At 48.9% G+C, this 20,870-nt stretch overlaps 2 protein-coding genes across 2 annotated transcripts; both read right to left on the bottom strand.

Moving 5' to 3' along the window:
- Positions 1-6,606: 6,606 nt before the first annotated feature.
- On the bottom strand, positions 6,607-7,626 carry LOC114907587 (protein SET-like). The gene is given in 4 exon segments (XM_029243308.1): positions 6,607-6,775; positions 6,778-6,954; positions 6,957-7,434; positions 7,600-7,626. Coding segments are annotated over 4 exon segments (795 nt in total). The 3' UTR covers positions 6,607-6,662.
- A 1,926-nt stretch (positions 7,627-9,552) lies between these two features.
- On the bottom strand, positions 9,553-13,027 carry TMEM42 (transmembrane protein 42). The gene is made up of 3 exons (XM_029241658.1): positions 12,836-13,027; positions 10,832-10,978; positions 9,553-10,214 (listed from the first exon to the last, which is right to left on the bottom strand). Exons 1-3 carry the CDS (start codon positions 13,025-13,027, stop codon positions 10,074-10,076), a joined length of 480 nt encoding a protein of 159 aa, XP_029097491.1. The 3' UTR covers positions 9,553-10,073.
- Positions 13,028-20,870: the final 7,843 nt, after the last annotated feature.

Raw genomic sequence — 20,870 nt, 5'->3', positions numbered from 1 at the left:
AGCACCGTTATTGGCTGAATGTCCTAGAACATCCCTGAGAGGTTTAGGCCTCTTGGACAGGAAGTGAAGGTGTCACCGTGGGTGGGTGGCCTCCCCCTAAAAGCAGATGGCCCACTGGGTCTGGGCTCAGGTGTTGAAGGCATCATGGGAGTGAATATTCAGCACGGCAAGGAAAGGGCTCCTCAGATTAGGCAGGAACCTGCCAGAAGCCAGCCAGCCACTTACGCAACAGCCTGGGGGCCCTCACCTCCACACTGGACTCATTGTGAATGGCTGCCTGCCAGGGACATCTGTCTGATGATCTCGGGTCCAGTTCCATCATGATGTTGTTGGAAACACCAAGATTCAGCCCTGGAAACACCCGAGGGGCACAGAGTCTTGATGGTGGCCCCCAGAGAGGTTCCCTCGCTTCAAGACACGTGCTGCCCCCTCAGCCCAAGCCTCGGCTCCCAGCCCCCTTCGAGCCTCCTCACTTGTGTCCTCTGCCTCTTGGAGCCCTGCGTCCAGCTCTGCAACCTGCCGCCTTTCCCCATCCAACTGCCCTCGCCCGCCAGGGCCGCAAAGCCTCCCTCTGCCCCGAGTGTCCAGTTTTCATTTTCTGCTCAACTTGGATGAATCTCCTCTGCCTCCTGTTCTCCACGGCCTCCCTGTTCACCACAACGGAACCCAGGCCTCCCTCTTGTCTCCGCGTGTGGCACTTTCCGGTGCCTCTGCCACATACGTGTCCCCCACCTGCTTCTTTTCCCTGCCTGTTTAGCCCTCGCTGGGCTCTGCTCAGATGCACAGGCTCATTTGCTTTGGGCAGCCAGTGCCAGCGGCTTAGCCTCTGTTTCTCTCACCTGGAAGAGGCAGATGCCACTGCCCACCCTGCCAGCTGTCGGAGGACTTAAGAAAACGTTGGTCAGGTTATGTCATGACCTCCGGGAACTCCCTACTGCTCTTGGGATCAAACCCAACCCCTCCTTATAGCCTGCACATGGTTTCTGTGCAGCTTCTCCAGCCCGCCCAGTTCCCTCCCTCTCCTTCCTGCAATGACCAGCCTCTGGTCCTCAGACAGACAGTTCATGACAATGCTGATGGCCAGTGTGGCCTCCCTGGGGGTCACACACTGTGGCCCTGCTGGGAACCCTGCTCTCAGGTCTTTAGTGGTGGCTCCTGCATGGGGTGTGGATCCCATCAGGGAGGCCACCTCCCAAGAGAACCCTTCTGTGTTGCCCTGACCCTCTTGCTTTGGTTTCTTGGGCCCATGTGTCCCTGTCTGAAATGACCCTGTGCTCTTGTTGGCTTCCTGTCCGACTCCCTCCACTAGAACGGGCAGGTCTGGGAGGCCAGGCACTGCTTTACTTGTGGATTCCTGGAGCCTGGGATGTTTCCTGGCACACAGTAGGTACTCGGCATTATTTGCTGAGTGAGTGGGTGAGTGATACAAGGTAAATATTTGTGAGAGGGATGCACGTGAACTCGGGGGCACTACATATTCCCTGATGTTGGGGACCGTGACGTCCTGTCGTCCATGCTGAGCAGGGGGCCCTCAGCCCAGAACACAGTAGGTACTTATCTCATCTTGACTGAAGAGAATGGAGACCGTTCTGACTGTAAGACCCACCAGCACATCTGAGGAGACCCTCTGCCTGTCCCTCCCTTGGAGAAGGAATGAAAGCTCTCTCCCCGGAAGTGGTGTCATATACCCTCTTGTAAAGCTGATCTACTAAATCTATTTATAAAACTTAAAAAACGGCATTAAAGAAGCAAGACCCTCCCCCTTATCCCATTCCCTGTCACCAGATCTGTAGATCTGTTCCCCTAATTGCACATATGCCCATAGATATACCCAATCATAACCAGCAGCTGAGCCATTTCCATTATCTATTACCCCAGGTGTGGTGTTTTAATCACTATTGCCCACTTGCCTCCAGCCCACACTCCCATGGTGTAAGCAAACCTCAGCCCTATGATTCATCTCTAGAAACATCCCAGACCCTTCTAAAGCAGCTGCCCAGCTGAGTCTCTTCTCTTTTCTCTGCCCGTCCCCAGCCATCCTCCAGCTCCTAGCCAAGGAACAGGAGCATCTGAGGAGGGAGGACTCACCACGGGCCAGGTCTCTCCCATCTCCCACTGCATCCTCATTGCACCCCATATCATTCCCACTTTACAGATGGGGAAAATGAGGACCAGGGAGGTGAAGACAGTCCTGGCTCAGACTTGAGGATCAGAATCCGCATGGTCCGGTCCCTGAACCCCACGTGCAGGTGAGCTGCAGGTGCGCTGTCCCAGGCCTGCAGGGCCTGCAGAGCGCCAGCCACAGGTAAACACCAGGCCTCACCAGAGCAGAGTTTGCACATCTGGAACTGCAATGTGTGGTGAGGAACGGCATCTCCTTTTTCAGGAAGTCAGCACGGAGAACGTTCAGACCTGTCAGCAACACACAGTGTGGAATAAAGAAAGAAAAGAGAGGAAATTCCAGGCACTTTGGTGGTTAGGACTCCGCGCTTTCACTGCCAAGGGGCCGGGTTCAATCCCTGGTCAGGAAACTAAGATCCCACAAGCCACACAGCGCAGCCAAAAAAAAAAGAAAGATAAAGAAAAGAGAATGTTCATTTCCCCCGTTGTCTCTTTTTGGCTCCACAATCTGACATTGCGGTGAGGTAGAGCTGGGCAGAGCTGGGTTTCCAGCCAGGCGTGGGCCTCTCTGAGATTCAGTTTCCTCACCGATTAGATGGGGGTGAACATACCTACCTTGTGGGGTTACACAGATGAGCTGAGACAAATGGGCGTTAAGTGCTCAGCTCAGCACTTCTGTTGTAGCCCATCAGGTGCCACCTCTATGTTACTGAACCAGGTCCACTAGCCCAAACACAGTAAAGCCAACCTACTGACCCCAAGTTGTGGTGAAGCAAAGTACAGTGTTTCTTGCCAATGCGCCCAACCTGGGTCAAGCAAGGAGAATAGGTAGCTCATACTCAAAAGACCCAAACTCTCCGATGGCTTTTGGGGGAAGGGTTTTTAAAGGCAAGGTGAGGGAATTCCCTGGCGGTCCAGTGGTTAGGACTCCACGCTTTCACTGCTGAGGGCGCAGGTTCAATCCCTAGTTGGGAACTAAGAACTAAGCCCACAAGCAGCGTGGCACGACCAAAAAAAAACAAAAGGCAAGGTGTGGGAGAGGGTTGTGAGGTGTGCAATCAGCTTGTGCACAATTCTCTGATTGGTTGATGGGGAGGTAAGAAGGTGGTATCATGGGGTCAGTATTATCGATCCTCAGCTCCAGCTGGTCTGGGGGCTACGTGCTGGTGGTCAGCACACAGTTAACTTCTTCCACCTGCTGGGGGTTTTAGTATCTGCAAAGCTTAAGGAGGAACTAAAGGCCCTTGACTTTCTTTTACATCTCAACTATTATTATTTTGTCTTGCTTGACTCTTGAGGCCCCGTGACCTCACCCACATGAGGCTGGCCATTCCAGTTACCATCAAGATCAACTCTAGAAGAGCTGGACTAACAGAGCTGTTGTTTAATTGAGATAATGTGTGAGGAAAGGCTCTGCACCACGAATCTCGCAGTGCCGCCAGCACCTGGCACACAGTAGGGCCCAAACCATGGAGGCATCACTGACTTCTTCCTCTCATAGGCACATCCAACCCATCAGCAAATCCTTTTGGCTCTGCCCTCAAAGTGCATTAGAGTCTGATCACTTCTTATCACCCCCACTGCCACCAAAGTCTCCTCTCCCTCATCTGCAGTGGCAGCAGCCTCCTGACAGGTCTTCCTGCTGCTGCCCTTGCCCTCTGTCGTTTGCTCTCAATGAGAGGGACTCCTTTAAGATATGGCTGACCAGCTCTCTCTTCCGCACACTCACTCAGAGTCAAAGTCCTTTCAATGATCTAAGACAGGCCCTGCATTATCTGTGGTCATATTCTGATGTGGCAACGGATACGACCAAATGCACAAGCAAAAAAGGAATGGATAAACTGGACTTCATCAAACTAAAAACTTTCACGCTTTAAAGGACAATATCAAGAAAGTGAAAGAGACAATCCACAGAATGAAAGAAAATATTTGCAAATCGTATACCTGATAAGATACACTTGTATTCAGACTATTTAAATAACTTTTTCTTTTATTTAAAGAACTTTTACAACTCAATAATAAAAATATAAGAAACCCAGTTTTAAAATGGGCAAAGGCTCTAAAAAGACATTCCTCTAAAGAAGATACACAAATGACCAGCAAGCACAGAAAAGACGCTTGACATCATTAGTCATTATGGAAACGCAAATCAAAACCACAGTGAGGTACCACTAAGATGACTACAATAAAATTATGGACAATAAAAATTGTCAGCAACAAGGTGGAGAAATTAGAACACTCGTATTTTGATGGCTGGAATGTAAAATGGCGTGGCTGCTTTGGAAAGCAGTTTCTCAAAAAATTAAATAGTTATATATGACCTAGCAATTCCACACTGAGGTATATACCCAACAGAACTGAAAACACAAATCCACACAAAAACTTATACACAAATATCCTTTTTTTTAAAAAATATTTATTTGGTTGCACCAGGTCTTAGTTGCAGCTCACAGGCTCCTTAGTTGTGGCATGAGAACTCTTAGTTGCGGCATGAGAACTCTTAGTTGCGGCATGCATGTGGGATCTAGTTCCCTGACCAGGGATCAAACCCAGGCCCCGTACATTGGGAGCGCGGAGTCTCATCCATTGCACCACCAGGGAAGTTCCCACAAATATTCTTAACAGAATTATCCAACAGCCAAAGTGGAAACAATCCATATGTGCATCACAAGATATACTGATAAACAAAAGGTGGTACATCCACACAATGGAATATTATTCAGTCATAAAAAGGAATAAAGTACTGATACATGTTACAACATGGATGTGCTTTTTTTTTTTTTTTTTTTTTTTGCGGTACGCGGGCCTCTCTCTGTTGTGGCCTCTCCCGCTGCGGAGCAACAGGCTCCGGACACGCAGGCTCAGCGGCCATGGCTCACGGGCCCAGCCGCTCCGCGGCATGTGGTATCTTCCTGGCCCAGGGCACGAACCCGTGTCCCCTGCATTGGCAGGCGGACTTTCAACCACTGCGCCACCAGGGAAGCCCTGGATGTGCCTTTAAAATATTGATATTATGCTAAATGAAAGAAGCCAGACACAAAAGGCCATATGTTGTGTGATTTTATTTATATGAAATGTCCAGAATAGGCAAATCCATAGAGACAGAAAGCAGATTAGTGATTGCCAGAGGGTTGGGGGGAAGGTGGATAGAGAGTGACTGCTAATGGTGTGGGTTTCTTTTTGTGGTGATAAGATGTTCTGGAATTAGACAGTGGTGATGGTTCAGAACTTTGTGAATATAATAACAAACTATTGAATTATACACATTAAAAAGAAATAAGTAAAATTCTAAAACCAGAAAAAAAGATAGTAACACTGACCTATCAGGCCATTGGCTGTTAACCTGGATGTCAAATTGCCGGCTCCAGAGCATACAAACTCCAACCCATCATCCAGGGTGCACACCAGAGAGACAAATTCAGATACACAGTTCATTCTCTGATCAAGACGTGATACCTCTGCAATGAGTAAAGGGACACAGTGAACACTTCCCCATCTTCTTGGATGGAGACACATACCTCTCTGCTTTTTGAAAAATGACAAACCTTCCTCTTAGACAAACATCTCATTGTGTCCCGTGGTCTCCCGCAGGCACATCTGTTGAGTGTGAGAGGGTCTGGGTCAGCAACAAGCACTTTGTGTGTGTGTGTGTGTGTGTGTGTGTGTGTGTGTACACATTTAGTTTTATTGTAACAAAGCAACTTGTACACTTTTAACCTTTAAAGCTGAGCATCATCTTTCCAGTGAAACAAAAAGAAAAATTTTTAAATAAACAGGAACAAAATTACAATAGAGAATGTCAATTGCAAATAAGATCCTACAGGTTCTGCTGATTCTCCCATTGAGTGGCAGGGCTCAAGTCATCTTTAGGAGAGAATTTTATTTTAAAAGTGTCATCTTAAACTGCAAGGATGTCCCTTAAACATCACAATTAAACATGTCAAAGGAGAGACCATGCTGTCAAAATGCCCACTTAACCCACCCAAACATCTCAAACCCACCCTTTGCTGACCTTCTATAACCCCATTTTTTAAAGTTTTTTTTTCTTTCTTTAAACAAGAGAAAGTAGACGGATACATGCTGGTAAATGCTAACTGTCCATATTCACATAGAGACACAGTGTAGTCTCTGAGCCCAATCAATATACAGAGACAGGAGGAAAAAAGCTAGAATTCTATGCATTACTACACAGGGGCCTAGCACCCTCCAGCTTCCAGCAGAGCTAAGGGAGCAGAAGGTTTTTCTTTTTTCCCACAGAGCATGGTGGTATTGATTCCATAAAGTTTTTGTTGAGACAGTAAGGGATAAAAGTGAACTTGGAACAGAAAGGGGTAGAGATTCTTTTCCCACTGAATTCTGCTCAAGGTATTTCCCCCCCAAATAAGTTGTGAGCCACGGTATAAAGAAGAAAAGAGACCTCAAAAACAGGGCGACTGAGCACAAGAGGAGGAGGAGGAGAAAAAAAAAAAAAAAAGACTGCAACATGCTCCCAGGGACTGGAGAAAATTTAAAAAGGAAGGTTGGAATCCATCAGTGTTCCATTAGCCATCTTCTCCTTCACCTTCCTCTCCTTCCTCCCCCTCATCATCATCTTCATCTTCTTCACCTTCAGCCTCATCCCCTTGTTCATCAACATCTTCCAATCCTTCTTCCTCTCATCATCGTCATCTTCTTCTCCTTCCTCATCATCCATGTCCGGGACCAAGTAGTACTGTAATGGATTTGGCCAAATATCAGCTTTGATGACCTCTCCTAACTCATCTGCACCTGCATCAGAATGATCAGTAAACCAGGTGAAGAAGCTTTCTGGTTCCTCATGCTGTCTCTTCCTCTGGCTTTATTCTGCGTTTGAGTTGAACGTTTTGTCAGATCCTTTCTGGATTTCCATTTGATTTCAGTGGACTTTGAAGATGGATTACCACTCTCATTCAGATGAAATTCTTTGGAGAGAACTTTATTTTCGAAGTAAGGGTTTTCATCAAAATAAAAATCTATTCTGTAACCTGATTTCGTATCTTCAAATTCTGTCACTTCGACTCTTGTCAAATAATGCAGCGCCTCTTCATCCTCCTCCCCAAGCAGTGTAGACACTTGTGGATGGTTAACAAACGTTGTTACCCCAAAATTTGGGATTTGGGCGATCAATTCCAACCTCTTCTGAAAAAATGGTTGACGGAGTTTGTTACATTTCTGTTCTACTTCCAAAATCTCCTCACTGGCTTGTTCCTTAAGTCTGTCTATTTCATTTTGTACTTCATCAATATGTTCAATTGCTTCTTGCTGTTCTTTTTCTGAGGTCTCCTCAGCCGCCTCCTGCTGGCGCTCACTGGCTCACTTTCCCTCCCCCTGGCTCGCGCGCTGCCCTCATGGCCTGACGACGCGGGAGGGGCTGGGGCAGCATGCTGGGCCCAGCCCGGGCTCCTGCTTATGGAGGGGAGGCGATGGCGAGCAGGCAGGCGGCTCAGCTCCCTCCCTCACTCTCCATGCTGCAGCTCGCTGCTCCATCTCCCGGAGCCGCCTCCTCCTCCTCAAGCATCTTTATGTATCCGGCAGGCGTCTAGATGGGGGGCTGGGTCCCCTCGTGACAACGTCCGCTCCGAGATGGACTTCTTCCTGCCCTTTTCATGAACTGCTCAGGGGGGCCAGGCCACCAGCTCTCAGCAGCCTTCACGTCTGGCCTTGGATGGGTGCCTGACTCACATATGTGAACACACCCTGCAGAGCCTTGAATGGCCTTCATCTTCCTCACTGGTAGAATAATGGGGTCATATTTGACCAGGGAGATATGAAGAGTGTTCCAGGGAGCATCACCTTCAGAGAGGTAGGAGGTGAGACTTGGGGAGTGCTATTAGACACTGTAAAGCAGGCTCCTCGTCCACAGGACCTCTCCGGGGCTTTAACTGCTAAAGTGGGAGGCAGGATGTTTATACGGATTAAGAGGCAAACCCTGGAGTCACACAGTGATTTGGGCATTCATTAGCTGTGTGACCTTGGGCAAATGACCCAATCTCTCTGAGCCTTAGTTTCCTCACCTCTAAAATGAGAGTAACAAGAGTACCACCTCCTTTGGGCTTCTTCCCTGGTGGCGTAGTGGTTAAGAATCCAGCTGCCAAAGCAGGGGACACGGGTTCGAGCCCTGGTCCGGGAAGATCCCACACACCGTGGAGCAACTAAACCAGTGTGCCACAACTACTGAGCCCACACGCCACAACTACTGAAGCCCACACGCCTAGAGTCTGTGCTCTGCAACAAGAGAAGCCATCGCAATGAGAAGCCTGCGCACCGCAATGAAGAGTAGCCTCCACTCGCCACAACTAGAGAAAGCCCGCAGGTAGCAACGAAGACCCAATGCAGCCAAAAGTAAATAAAATAAAATAAATTAAAAAAAAAAAAAAAACCTCCCTCCCAGTGAGGCTGGGAGGCTTCAATGTGTCAAAGTGGGGCTAGTCAATTACCATTCTGTGAATCACCGCTTGGCCTTGGCCCCTGTGGCAGCTCAGAAAGAGCAGCAAATTGTGCCCTGTTGGATATGAAGGAGTTTTCCAGGGACAGGGGAAGGAGGAAGGAATCCAAGGCAAAGGGAAAAGCAGGCACAAAAGCATGGAGGCACGACTGGCTGTGGTGGCCTCGAGAACTGCTGAGATGCAGACCTGTGGGTGACTCAGGCACGGTGAGTGGGGGAGGGAAGGAGGCAGCAAGGGAGCAGCTGGAGAGGGGGCTGGGCCACAGCAAAGTCACTGGGAGTCACAGAACAGCTCTGGAGAGCATCCGGCCACTGCCACGAGTAATGGAGGAGAGCAATGAAGGTGCTATGTGCATGGGGAGGAGGGGCCAGCTGGACACGACCCTTCTCTCCCCCAGCCTCGTGGCTAAGAAGGCCCTCCCTCCTGCAGGGGATGTGAAAGGAGACCTCCTGGGGCCGGCAGTCAGGCTCAGGAGAGCTGGGAGGGCTGTCAGACAGCCAGGGGAGCCCTGGGGAACTGGAGCAGGTGAGCATCACACTTGAAGCTATGCACAGCGAGAGGGTGCAGGCAGCAAACAGACTGTTTTGAACTAGGAATTAGATTCACGTGGCATAAGATACAAAAAAGTCATGGGGCCAAAAGGCAGAAGAGGTAACATGAGGGGGTGGGAGCAACCTCTGGGCCAGTTTCCTTTCCTAATAAGTAAAATAAAACTAGGCCCCAAAGTGAGGTCAAGCTTTTCTCCTTGGTACCAAGAGAATGGACAGATGCTCCTGAATTTGAAGAGCACCAGCCTGCGTGAAGTCAGGAAGGAACCACGCAGGCAGAGAGCAGTCAGGCCGCAGGTCTGGAAGCGGCGGGAGGAGTTTCAACTCCCCCTCCGGGAACTGCAGCTCACCCTGGCTGCTCTTACTCCAAAAACTTAGGAAAGGAAAAAAAGTAGGAAAGAATTAAGATTCCACACCTGGCAGTTTTAACTTACAAAAAAAGTATTTATTAATCTAATTTTCCTTCTCTTGCCATAATCCAGAAGCATGACGCTGACGGCCTGACATATCAGTGTGAAGTTGTCGAAAGCCCCACCAGTCACTGATTCCAAAATTCCATGACTGGCCTTTGTTAGGCAACAGGACTGAAGTTACAGCATGGTTTCAAGTCCATACAGGAAGCCCACCAACCCCAGGGTCTCCCACACCTGCCATGGCTCACTGGGTGGGTTGCAGAGCGTGAGAATCAACAGCACCGAGCAGACGGACCGAGAAGGCTTCGGGCAGAACACTGCTGCGGTGTACTTCCCCTGACAGAAGCCGGAGCTGTCCACCCGCAAGGCTGCTCGGTCACAGGCCTGGTTCCCTGGGAAGCATCTCTCTTTGGCCGAGGGTCAGAAGGCTGTGCACCCAGATCGCCCTGAGAAGCAGTCCCCACACGCCAACCCGAGCCTGAGCCGCCATCGCTGTCTTTCCAGCGGGTCCGCCCAGCCCGCTGATGCTACTGCTGCTTGTGTGGAAGAGCCTTCCTGGGTGGTGGGAGCTCCCTGTGGATCAGGGTGAGTCCGCAGAGGATGAGGAAGACTCCTCCCCACCACAAGACCTCCTGGCACTCTCCATACAACACAAAACCCAGGAAGGCCTGCAGGACAGAGAGAGCTGTGAGGCTGGGCAGGCACGTGCCCGCAGGATGCGACCACGGTGGGTGGGCACCACTTGACTCCCCTGTGGCTGAGTGCCCTCCTAGGGCGGGAGGAAAGGTCTGGAGCTGGAAGTCTTGGGCCTGAAACCCATCTGTTACCTTCAGCATATCTCACCTGGAGAAGTGGGGAGGGTACCTCCTCACAGCATCGGACCCAGCAAAGTGCACAAGAAAGCCCAGCAGAGGCCGGCAGCCAGGCCCAGCACACAGCTGGTCCACCAAGTCCTCCCTGCCTGGACTGCAGGGCTGAATGGCTCAGCCCCACCTGGGAGAGAAGAACCTCGACCCTCCACATCTCCTGCCTGAGTTCACAGACCCCTGAGGAACAGCAAGCAAGTAGGCTTTTGACAGTTGGACTTCATCCCCATCTAACTTGAGAATTCCTCCAAGTTCGAGATTAGAGGAGCAGCCACCGCGAGTCAAGACACAGCCCAACCTCTGCTTCAGTTCCTGGCCCTTCTCCTATGTAGAAGCAGGGGTTGCCCAAGGACAACCCACCCAGAACCCTCCCAGAGCCCAGGTTTGGGACAGAGAAACTGTACGCTCAGGCTACTCACCGAGCTGAGGATATTTGAAAAAGTCACTGTGACAGATGCAATGGCTGAAGACATGGAGAAACTGAGGCCCCGGCTAAAGAAGGTCCACATCAGAGAATTGGTGGTAGCCATCGCAATAATGCCTAAGACGCAGAAGCCCACGTTCACCTGCAGGAGAAAGTGTCACTGCAGCCACGGCCAGCCCTGGGCAGCATGACCGGCAGACCCCCTCACAGCAGCCAGGGTCATGGTTACTGCTGGCAGCCGGGCCACCACAGCCTGGGGGTCCTCAGAGCTTTCCTGCACAGGGCTTCACTTAACCCTCAGCAGGGCGCACACCCATTTAACAGCCATGAAACAACCTCTTAGAAGACAGCTATTTGGCCATCTTGCCAGCCATGTGACCTTGGACAGAAGTAAAATGCGAATCCATACCAGTTATCTTCTATTGAACACCAGTCCCTTATTGGCCTCACAGTGACGAGTGCATGAAGTTCAGTCTCAGCAGGCCAAGTGGTTATTGCTCAGTCTGAGGGATGAGTAAATCAGGGGCGGAGTCGTCACTTCCCGGGATCAGGTAAAGCATGAATTAGTCGTCTCCCCACCCCCACCCCCATTCTGTGAAGGCTAAAACCCACTCAGGCCGGTCCCACTGGGCATTCTTGGGCTTTTACTCTGTACCAGGCCCTGTGCTAAGTGTTTTAAGTACATTTTCATTTATTCCTTAACTTCATTTTACAGATAAAGAACCTGAGGCATTAAGTAACCTGCCTAAAACGCCACAGCTGGGGGGAGCCGCCAGGATTCAGGCCCAGGAAGTGTGGCTCCATGATCTAAACTAGGACACAGCCATGCCTAGGGAAACCACACGGGGGACTATTTGACTGGTGACCCCAGGCATCACTTGGAGAACTTGCAGATATTTTTCTTTTTTTTTTAAAGGAGAGCACTGAAAGAAGAGAGGATCTTTAGAAGCCTCCTACACAAAGGATATGCAGACCCCTTGTTTGGTTTTGAGTTATAAACCTGCCTGCAGACAGCTGCTTCCCCTGAGGATGGTGCCCATGCACCTCATCCTCTTACTTCTCATCAGCAGCTGAATATACAGTCTTAAGGATGGAGTGTCTCTGTATAATTTACACAGAAGCATTTTATGTGCCAGTGCCAGCCTGCTTATGTAAAGGCTTATGACGGTCTGATGCACAACTGAGAAGACTAGAAAAACCTCATGGCTCATAGTCACTCATCTTACTTTGGACCACTTACTCCAAGAATTACACCCAACAGGATACCAACCTCGAGCATGGCAGCTCCCACTGGATTAGCTTAAACCTAAAGAATCAACCTGTCTACTGCCCAGGTCAGGGCCTAACCCTGGGTTGCAGATGCAATGAAATCTCTTTAACAAGCAGAAGGTGGCCTATGACTCGCGATGGGAGAGGCAAAGGTACGCCTTTAGCAGACATGGGGAGGCAGTTCAGGAGTTCTCAACATCGGGGTTATGTCTAGAATGTTTCTCTCAGTCTCCCTTATACCTAGGATATCCCAAATTCCCAAGTTTCCGCCAGCAGGGGAGATCAGTCAAAACAGCCATTAACTACGGAGTTAAACAGATGGGCAACAGGTGTCTCACCTTTACAGTCACGTGGAGAGAAATGTTCGGGCACAAAGGGCTTAAAATGAGAGGTAGAGAGTGGATGTAGAAGGTGTGCGTCTTCCCCGAGAGTGAACTAGCCCAATCGGAGGACAGATTTTAGGTCCCAGATAAGGGTACAAGCCTCAGTCCCCGAAGTCTCTTACCACCTACAATGGACGTGGGTTGGGCGTGATATGGAGTCGAGGGATGCCTTCCTGCCCACGCTGTCAGTAGTGCCCGGCTGCGGAGTGGGCCAAACAGGCCAGCGCGGGTGAGGCGGCCCCCCTGCGCCCCCAGCCCCGCTCCATCCCGAAGCCCCGCTGCCCTGCAGCGCCCCTCCTGCCCCGGCCCCACCCGCCGGCCCGCCGCAGCGGCGCCCCCGGCTCGACCTCGCTGCCGAAGGCCAGCTTGGCGGAGGCGGCAGCCAAGGCCCCGAACGCGCCGGCGCACAGGCAGTTGAACACGCCCCAGAAGCGGCGCCGCATCGCTCCCGCCTGGAGGTGCGGGGGGAATCCGGCGGAGGCGTCGGGGTAGGCAGCCGCGCACACCCCTCCGCCGGCGACCTGAGGCCTTCCCTCCATGGTGCCCGCCACCACCTCTCCGTGCGCCAGCCGCGCCAGCCACCGGCTGGGCCGAGATCGCTCTGCGATTGGACGGCGGCCTCACGTGACGAGACGCTCACGCGAGAGGGGTGACCAATTGAGGCTCCGCGAGGGCCTCGAGGGGCGGGTCCGCCGGCCGAGCCAAGGACAGCCTTCTCCCGAGGGTGGCCGGCTTTCCGTGTTACGTTTAGGCTTTCCGAGGAGCACTGCCGGACCGGTGTCCAAGGCTGACTGGTACTGTGGTTGCTGTTGTAGAATAACTCTTCGCTGCCTAGCAGTTTCAATCCTTGTCACTCGGTGTGGTCCAGCATCAGCTTCCCGTGGGAATATGAGTAAAACGCCCAATCCCAGGCTCCGCCCCACATCCATTGAATTAGCGTATGCACTTTAGCAAGACCCCCAGGAGTCTGGCCTGCACCTTCTAGTTCGAGAAGCGCAAAACGTAGAGATACTTCGGCAGAGGGCGCTAGAGACCGGCAGATTCAGCGAGAAAGCGGGGGTGGGGGGCTGGGGGGTAGGGATGGTTAGGGCTTTTTTTTTTTTTTTACATCTTCATTGGAGTATAATTGCTTTACAATGTTGTGTTAGTTTCTGCTGTCTAACAAAGTGAATCAGCTATATGTATACATATATCCCCGTGTCCCCGCCCTCTTGCCTCTCCCACCCTCCCTATCCCACCGCTCTAGGTGGTCACAAAGTACTGAGCTGATCTCCCTGTGCGATGCAGCTGCTTTCCACTAGCTAGCTATTTTACATTTGGTAGTGTATATATGTCAATGCCACTTTCTCACTTTGTCCCAGCTTACCCTTCCCCCTCCCCGTGTCCACAAGTCCATTCTCTACCTCTGCGCCTTTATTCCAGTCCTGCCCCTAGATCCATCAGAACCTTTTTTTTTTTTTTTAGATTCTATGTATATATGTGTGTTAGCATACTGTATTTGTTTTTCTCTTTCTAACTTACTTCACTCTGTATGACAGACTCTAGGTCCATCCACCTCACTACAGATAACTCAATTTCGTTTCTTTCCATGGCTGAGTAATATTCAATTGTATATGTGCCACATCTTCTTTAACCATTCACCTGTCGATGGACACTCAGGTTGCTTCCATGTCCTGGCTATTGTAAATAGTGCTGCAATGAACATTGTGGTACATGACTCTTTTTGAATTATGGTTTTCTCAGGGTATATGCCCAGTAATGGGATTGCTGGGTCATTCGGTAGTTCTATTTTTAGTTTTTTAAAGAACCTCCATAGTGTTCTCCATAGTGGCTGTATCAATTTACACTCCCACCAACAGTGCAAGAGGCATCCCTTTTCTCCACACCCTCTCCAGCATTTATTGTTTGTAGATTTTTTTGATGATGGCCATTCTGACCGGTGTGAGGTGATACCTCACTGTAGTTTTGATTTGCATTTCTCTGATGATTAGTGATGTTGAGCATCCTTTCATGTGTTTGTTGGCAATCTGTATATGTTCTTTGAAGAAATGTCTATTTAGGTCTTCTGCCCATTTTTGGATTGGGTTGTTTGTTTTTTTAATATTGAGCTGCATGAGCTGTTTATATATTTTGGAGATTAATCCTTTGTCTGTTGACTCGCTTGCAAATATTTTCTCCCATTCTGAGGGTTGTCTTTTTGTCTTGTTTGTGGTTTCCTGTAGCCTCTCTGCTATGGTTGGGGTTGTGTTCCTGTCTTGATAGTTGTTTGGCATGGGGCGTCCAGCACTGGAGCTTGCTGGCCGTTGGGTGGAGCTGGGTCTTAGCATTGAGATGGAGATCTCTGGGAGAGCTCTCACCGATTGATATTACATGGGGCCAGAAGGTCTCTGGTGGTCCAATGTCCTGAACTCGGCTCTCCCACCTGAGGCTCAGGCCTGACACCAGGCCAGAGCACCAAGACCCTGTCAGACACATGGCTCAGAAGTAGAAAAGGGAGGAAAAAAGAAAGAAAAAAAATAAAAGAAAATTATTAAAATATAAAATAATAATGATAATAAGAAAAGAAGAGAGCAACCAAACCACTAAACAAATCCACCAATGATAACAAGTGCTAAAAACTGTACTAAGATAAACATAAAAATCAGAAACAAATCATTTGCAGACAGCAAACCCCAAGTCCACAGTTGCTCCCAAAATCCACTGCCTCCATTTTGGGATGATTCATTGTCTATTCAGGTATTCTACAGATGCAGGATACATCAAGTTGATAGTGGGGATTTAATCTGCTGCTCCTGAGGCTGCTGGGAGAGATTTCCCTTTCTCTTCTTTGTTAGCACAGCTCCTGGGGTTCAGTTTTGGATTTGGCCCCGCCTCTGTGTGCAGGTCGCCCTCAGGCAACTGTTCCTGCCCAGACAGGATGGGGTTAAAGCTGCGGCTTATTAGGGGGCTCTTGCTCATTCAGGCTGTGGGGAGGGAGGGGTATGGAAGTTATGATTGGAATGTGGGGCGAGCCTGCAGCAGCAGCCAGTGTGACGTTGTAGCAGCCTGAGGCTCACTGTGTGTTCCCTCTGGGGAACTTGTCCCTGGATCACAGGACCCTGGCAGTGGCGGGCTGCACAGGCTCCCAGGGGCGTGTGGATAGTGACCTGTGATTGCACACAGGATTCTTGGTGGCTGCAGCAGCAGAGTTAGCGTTTCACGCCCATCTCTGGGGTCCAAGCTGATAGCCGCGGCTCGTACCTGTCTCTGGAGCTCTTTTAGGCAATGCTCTGCCTTCTGTGGGCAGACAGGGAAGGAATCCCCCCTCCTAGTGCACCCTGAAACAATGGTCTCTTGCCTCTTAGGCAAGTCCAGACTTTTTCCCAGACTCACTCCCGGCTAGCTGTGGCACACTAGCCCTCTTCAGGCTGTGTTCACGCAGCCAACCGCAGTCCTCTCCCTGGGATCTGACCTCCGAAGCCCGAGTCTCAGCTCCTAGCCCCCACCCGCCCTGGTGGGTGAGCAGACAAGCATCTCAGGCTGGTGAGGGCCGGTCGGCACCTGTGTGGAAATCTCTCTGCTTTGCCCTCTGCACCCCTGTTGCTGCGCTCTCCTCCGTGGCTCCGAAGCTTCCCCACGGCCACCCACCGTCTCCCCCAGTGAAGGGGCTTCCTAGTATGTGGAAACTTTTCCTCCTTCACAGCTCCCTCCCAGTGGTGCAGGTCCTGTCCCTAATCTTTTGTCTCTGTTTTTTCTTTTTTCTTTTGCCTACCCAGGTATTTGGGGGAGTTTCTTGCCTTTTGGGAAGACCGAGGTCTTCTGCCAGCGTTCAGTAGGTGTTCTGTAGGAGTTGTTCCACATGTAGATGTATTTTTGATGTATTTGTGGGGAGAAAGGTGATCTCCATGTCTTACTCCTCAGCCATCTTGAAGGTCCCCTAATTAGGGCTTCTGACAAATCAAATGGCCCAGATGGATACAGGCTCATTGTAGGAAATTTAGAAAGTATAATTAGAAGAACATGTCATCCATAATCACCCTGATCAGATAATCAGGATTAACATTACTTCCAATTCCCAATGCACTTAAATACTTGTAAAATGTTTTCGTTTAAGAAGTATACATTTGTTTGAAAATAAACTGCTGCTTAAGTATACAAAGGCCTACTTCTGTCCCCCAGAAAAGTCATTGTTCTTACAGGTCTTCTTCTCTATGTATAGTTTCATATATAGTACACGTTAAAAAATAGTTCATATAGGGCTTCTCTGGTGGCGCAGTGGTTGAGAGTCCGCCTGCCGATGCAGGGGACATGGGTTCGTGTCCCAGTCTGGGAAGATCCCATATGCCGCAGAGCGGCTGGGCCCATGAGCCATGGCTGCTGAGCCTGCGTGTCTGGAGCCTGTGCTCCGCAACGGGAGAGGCCACAGCAGTGAGAGGCCCGTGTACCGCAAAAAAAAAAAAAAAAAAAAAAAGTTCATATAATATGTATGGGGCTTTTTTTTCTAAACCTGATTTCACAGCGCACATACTGTCCAGCAGCATTCTTTTTTTCCATTCAGTAAGTTTTCATGTTAGTCCTTATTTGCCATCCTCTCTCACAAGGTGGCTTTGTGGCTCCAGTAAAAGCATGGATAACCCTGATAACTCCTATGTGGTACAAATTGTCCTATTTTGCAGTTGAGAAAATTGAGGCTCAGAGAGGCACTGTGCCACTGAACAAAGAGCTGTGTGAACCCCAGCTCAAAGGTGATCCCAGCTCTTATGTTACTTGGAACCTACAGGAAATCGAATTGTGTTGCACTGGATCAACTCTGCATGCACTATAAAGAGTTTTCTTAGAAGAAATGATGCCTCTGCTAGCATTAGCAGTTGAGCATCTCAGAGCCACCACCTATGTAAAGCAGACTCTGCTACTCCCCTACCTTTGCACCACTCCTGTGGTTGTGTGTTTGTTTCCCTCTTAGCCTCCTAGAGGGCAAGGACACATTTGTTTCTTCTCTAGGTCCCCAGCACAGGGCCCTGTTCTGGTGATGATGGTTGAATTGATGCCATCTTTGGACACTCTGCTGGGAAGTGATTTCTGTCTCCTGGACAAATCTACTGTGTGCATAAGTATCAACTGCTAGCAGTCTTGTTAAAATGAAGATTCTGATTCAGGTCTGGAGCTGGATTGAGGTTCTGCATTTCTAACAGAATCCCAGATGATGTTAATGCTGTGGGGCAGTGGGGACCACACTGAGTAGCAAGGCTGTAATTGATCGTTGCCCTCAGCGCACTCACAGGCCTTGCAACATACTTGCCTCCTTCACTGGGCTCCATCAAGCAGATGCTATGCACGTTTTCTCTTTGTTCCTGCCCCAGTGCCCAATATTGTGACCAGCTCATGTCCTTGCTACAGACGTCTGACTGAACAGACTATGATTTGATTATAAAAGATAAATAAAATTTTAAAACTTGCTGACAGCCTCATGGTGCAAACTAGAGCACCCTGAACTGGGAGTGTGGTGGGGGAGGAATACCTTATCCCACATTTATTTAAAGAGCAATGAAGGGCTTCCCTGGTGGCACAGTGGTTGAGAATCTGCCTGCCAATGCAGGGGACACGGGTTCGAGCCCTGGTCTGGGAAGATCCCACATGCTGCGGAGCAACTAGGCCCGTGAGCCACAACTACTGAGCCTGCGCTCTGGAGCCTGTACTCCACAACAAGAGAGCCCGCGACAGTGAGGCCCGCGCACCGCGTTGAAGAGTGGCCCCCGCTTGCCGCAACTGTTGAAAGCCCTCGCACAGAAACGAAGACCCAACACAGCCAAAAATAAATAAATAAATAATAATTTAAAATGAATATCTGATTAAAAAAAAGCAATGAAAACAAACCTCAAAGATGGCTTATGGATAAAAGATGACCTATTGAGTTCTGGGAGACCCATTCAGACTCTCCCTCACCTTTAGGAGCTAAAGTTACAAATTTAAGAGGCCTTAGGGGCCAAGCAGGGAATTTAAATATGAGAACCACCCCACCCCTAACCCGAGACAAGAGGGGTGGGTGTGGCCTGTGACAACCTAGGGAGTGCATGTCTTGTCTCTCTTAAGCCTTCACTCCAACCTTACCTCAGTGTCTTCCTCTCTCTCGTCTCTTTTCCCTCTGTGTCCATTTATTTCTCTGCCCAGTTAAACAAATGAGTACATACATGCTCTGGACCAGGCCTGTTCCAGGCAGCAGAGTTGCCAGGATGACTAAGATCCCTGGACTCCTTGGGTTCTGGGTTTTTGCAAAACATTCAGTTCTAACTCCCTGTCCTGTACTGGCTGAAGGCTGTAATCTCCTTTTTCTTGCTATGACTGATGTTATGGGCTGAATTGTGATATATTGGGAATTCCCTGGCAGTCCAGTTGTTAGGACTCTGAGCTTTCACTGCCAAGGGTGCAGGTTCAATCCCTGGTCTGGGAACTAAGATCATGCAAGCCATGCAGCAAGGCAAATACATACATACCTACGTACATGATATATTGAAGTCCTAATCCCTGGCACCTGTGAATTTGAACTTATTTGGAAGTGGGGTCAATTGTAGATGTAATCAAATTAAGATGAGGTCATTAGGGTGGGCCCTAATCTGACTAGTGTCCTTAGAAGAAGAGACAGAGACACGGGGAGAATGCCATGTGACCACAGAGGCAAAGATTGGAGCAATGCATCTACATGCCAAGGAATGCCAAGCGTTCCCAGCAACACCACAAGATAAGAGAGGGGTGGAACAGATTGTCCTCTAGAGGCCGGAGCCTTGCCAACACCTTGATTTTGGACTTGTAGTCTCCGCAACTGTGAGAGAATATTGTTCTGTTGTGTTAAGCCACCAGGTTTGTGCCAATTTGTTGTGGCAGACCTAGAGAACTCAAACAGGTGATAAGACACAAGCCTCTTTATTACCATCTTCGCTACTCCACCTTCTCCCACCTCCAGAGCAGTCACAGGCAGGAGGGAGGAGCTGTCCCCCGTGGGGCATGCTCGGGCACGGCAATCAGCCCCGTGGATCATGTGACTTCTGTTGTTAAATCGGTCACCAGTAATTAGTGACTCCCATTGATTCAATCAGCACCCTTGTATCATGTGTCTCCTGTATATTAAACCAGCCCCCTAAATTGATCACTCTGCCTTTCATGGAAGCATAATAAAGGAAAGAAGAAAATAGTGTCCAAAAGCGGTCAGTGTGTTAAGGCTTCCTTTTTCAGTATTCCTATATCATGGTGTTTTATTTATTTAATTTTTTAAAAGATTTTTTATTTTTTGATGTGGACCATTTTTTAAAAAGTCTTTATTGAATTCGTTACAATATTGCTTCTGTCTTATGTTTTGGTCTTTTGGGCTCAAGACATGTGGGATCTTAGCTCCCTGACCAGGGATCAAACCAACACCGCCGGCACTGGAAGGCAAAGTCTTAACCACTGGACCACCAGGGAAGTCCCTCATGGTGTTTTAATAGACTGCAAATCTATGGAAGTTGTTCCTACATGATAGTAATCTTGTTTTAAAGGGGGTATTAATTTTTGGTGTCTTAGTGGGAAAATATTTAGTGTAAAATTATTCCTAAATTATAAAAATCATAGAAATTTTATAAGCCTGGAAATCTCAACTTTCCTTTAACAAAATTACAGAGACAAATTATTTCTTTATATCATAAAACTAAAGTATTGTTTCCAACACAAATGTAACTTTGTAATCTTGGAAAACACTAATCTTGTTACCTTTAACTTAAATGCAACTCTATTTTCTTAGTTTCTTGCTGCAGTTATTTATACATATTAATATTTTTAGTAAATATGCAGAAAAAGTCAATTCTGAAATATTCTTACAAATCAATCTCTTTTAACATAATCTTTAAGTCCATAATCTTGGACTTCCCAGTTACTTTAGTACTTAGTAGATCCTTAACTGACATGGTTCAAAATCTCTTTACAGTTCTTTTTTTTTTTTTTTTTTTGGCCACACTGTGCAACATGCAGGATCTTAGTTCCCTGACCAGGGATCGAACCCGTGCCCCATGTAGTGAAAGTGTGGAGTCCTAACCACTGAACCACCAGGGAATTCCCTTGTATTATTTTTTTAGATTCTACATATAAGTAATATCATCTCTAGGTCCATCCGTGTTGCTGCAAATGGCATTATTTCATTCTTTTTTATGGCTGAGTAATATTCCATTGTATATATGTACCACATCTTCTTTATCCATTCATCTGATTTTTTTTTTTTTAGCTGCAGCGTGTGGTTTGCAGGATCTTAGTTCCCCAACCAGAGATTGAACCCAGGCCCTCGGCAGTAAAAGCTCAGAGTCTTAACCAACGGAATTCCCTGTTCATCTGCTGATGGACATTTAGGTTGCTTCCATATCTTGGTTATTGTAAATAGTG

Source organism: Monodon monoceros, unplaced genomic scaffold, assembly GCF_005190385.1.
Source record: "Monodon monoceros isolate NGI ecotype Baffin Bay Population unplaced genomic scaffold, NGI_Narwhal_1 Super_Scaffold_3, whole genome shotgun sequence".
NCBI classification, from domain to species: Eukaryota; Metazoa; Chordata; class Mammalia; order Artiodactyla; family Monodontidae; genus Monodon; species Monodon monoceros.
Note: the sequence above shows the minus strand (reverse complement) of the source record. Positions and strands in the feature narration are given on the sequence as shown.

Coding starts and splice junctions, on each gene's coding strand:
- TMEM42 (XM_029241658.1), bottom strand. CDS start 13,027: ATGGAGGGAAGGCCTCAGGTCGCCGGCGGAGGGGTGTGCGCGGCTGCC. Junction 10,979..12,835: donor AGCTGGCCTTCGGCAGCGAG/GTCGAGCCGGGG, acceptor TTTCTCCTGCAG/GTGAACGTGGGCTTCTGCGT. Junction 10,215..10,831: donor TTTCAAATATCCTCAGCTCG/GTGAGTAGCCTG, acceptor TCTGTCCTGCAG/GCCTTCCTGGGTTTTGTGTT.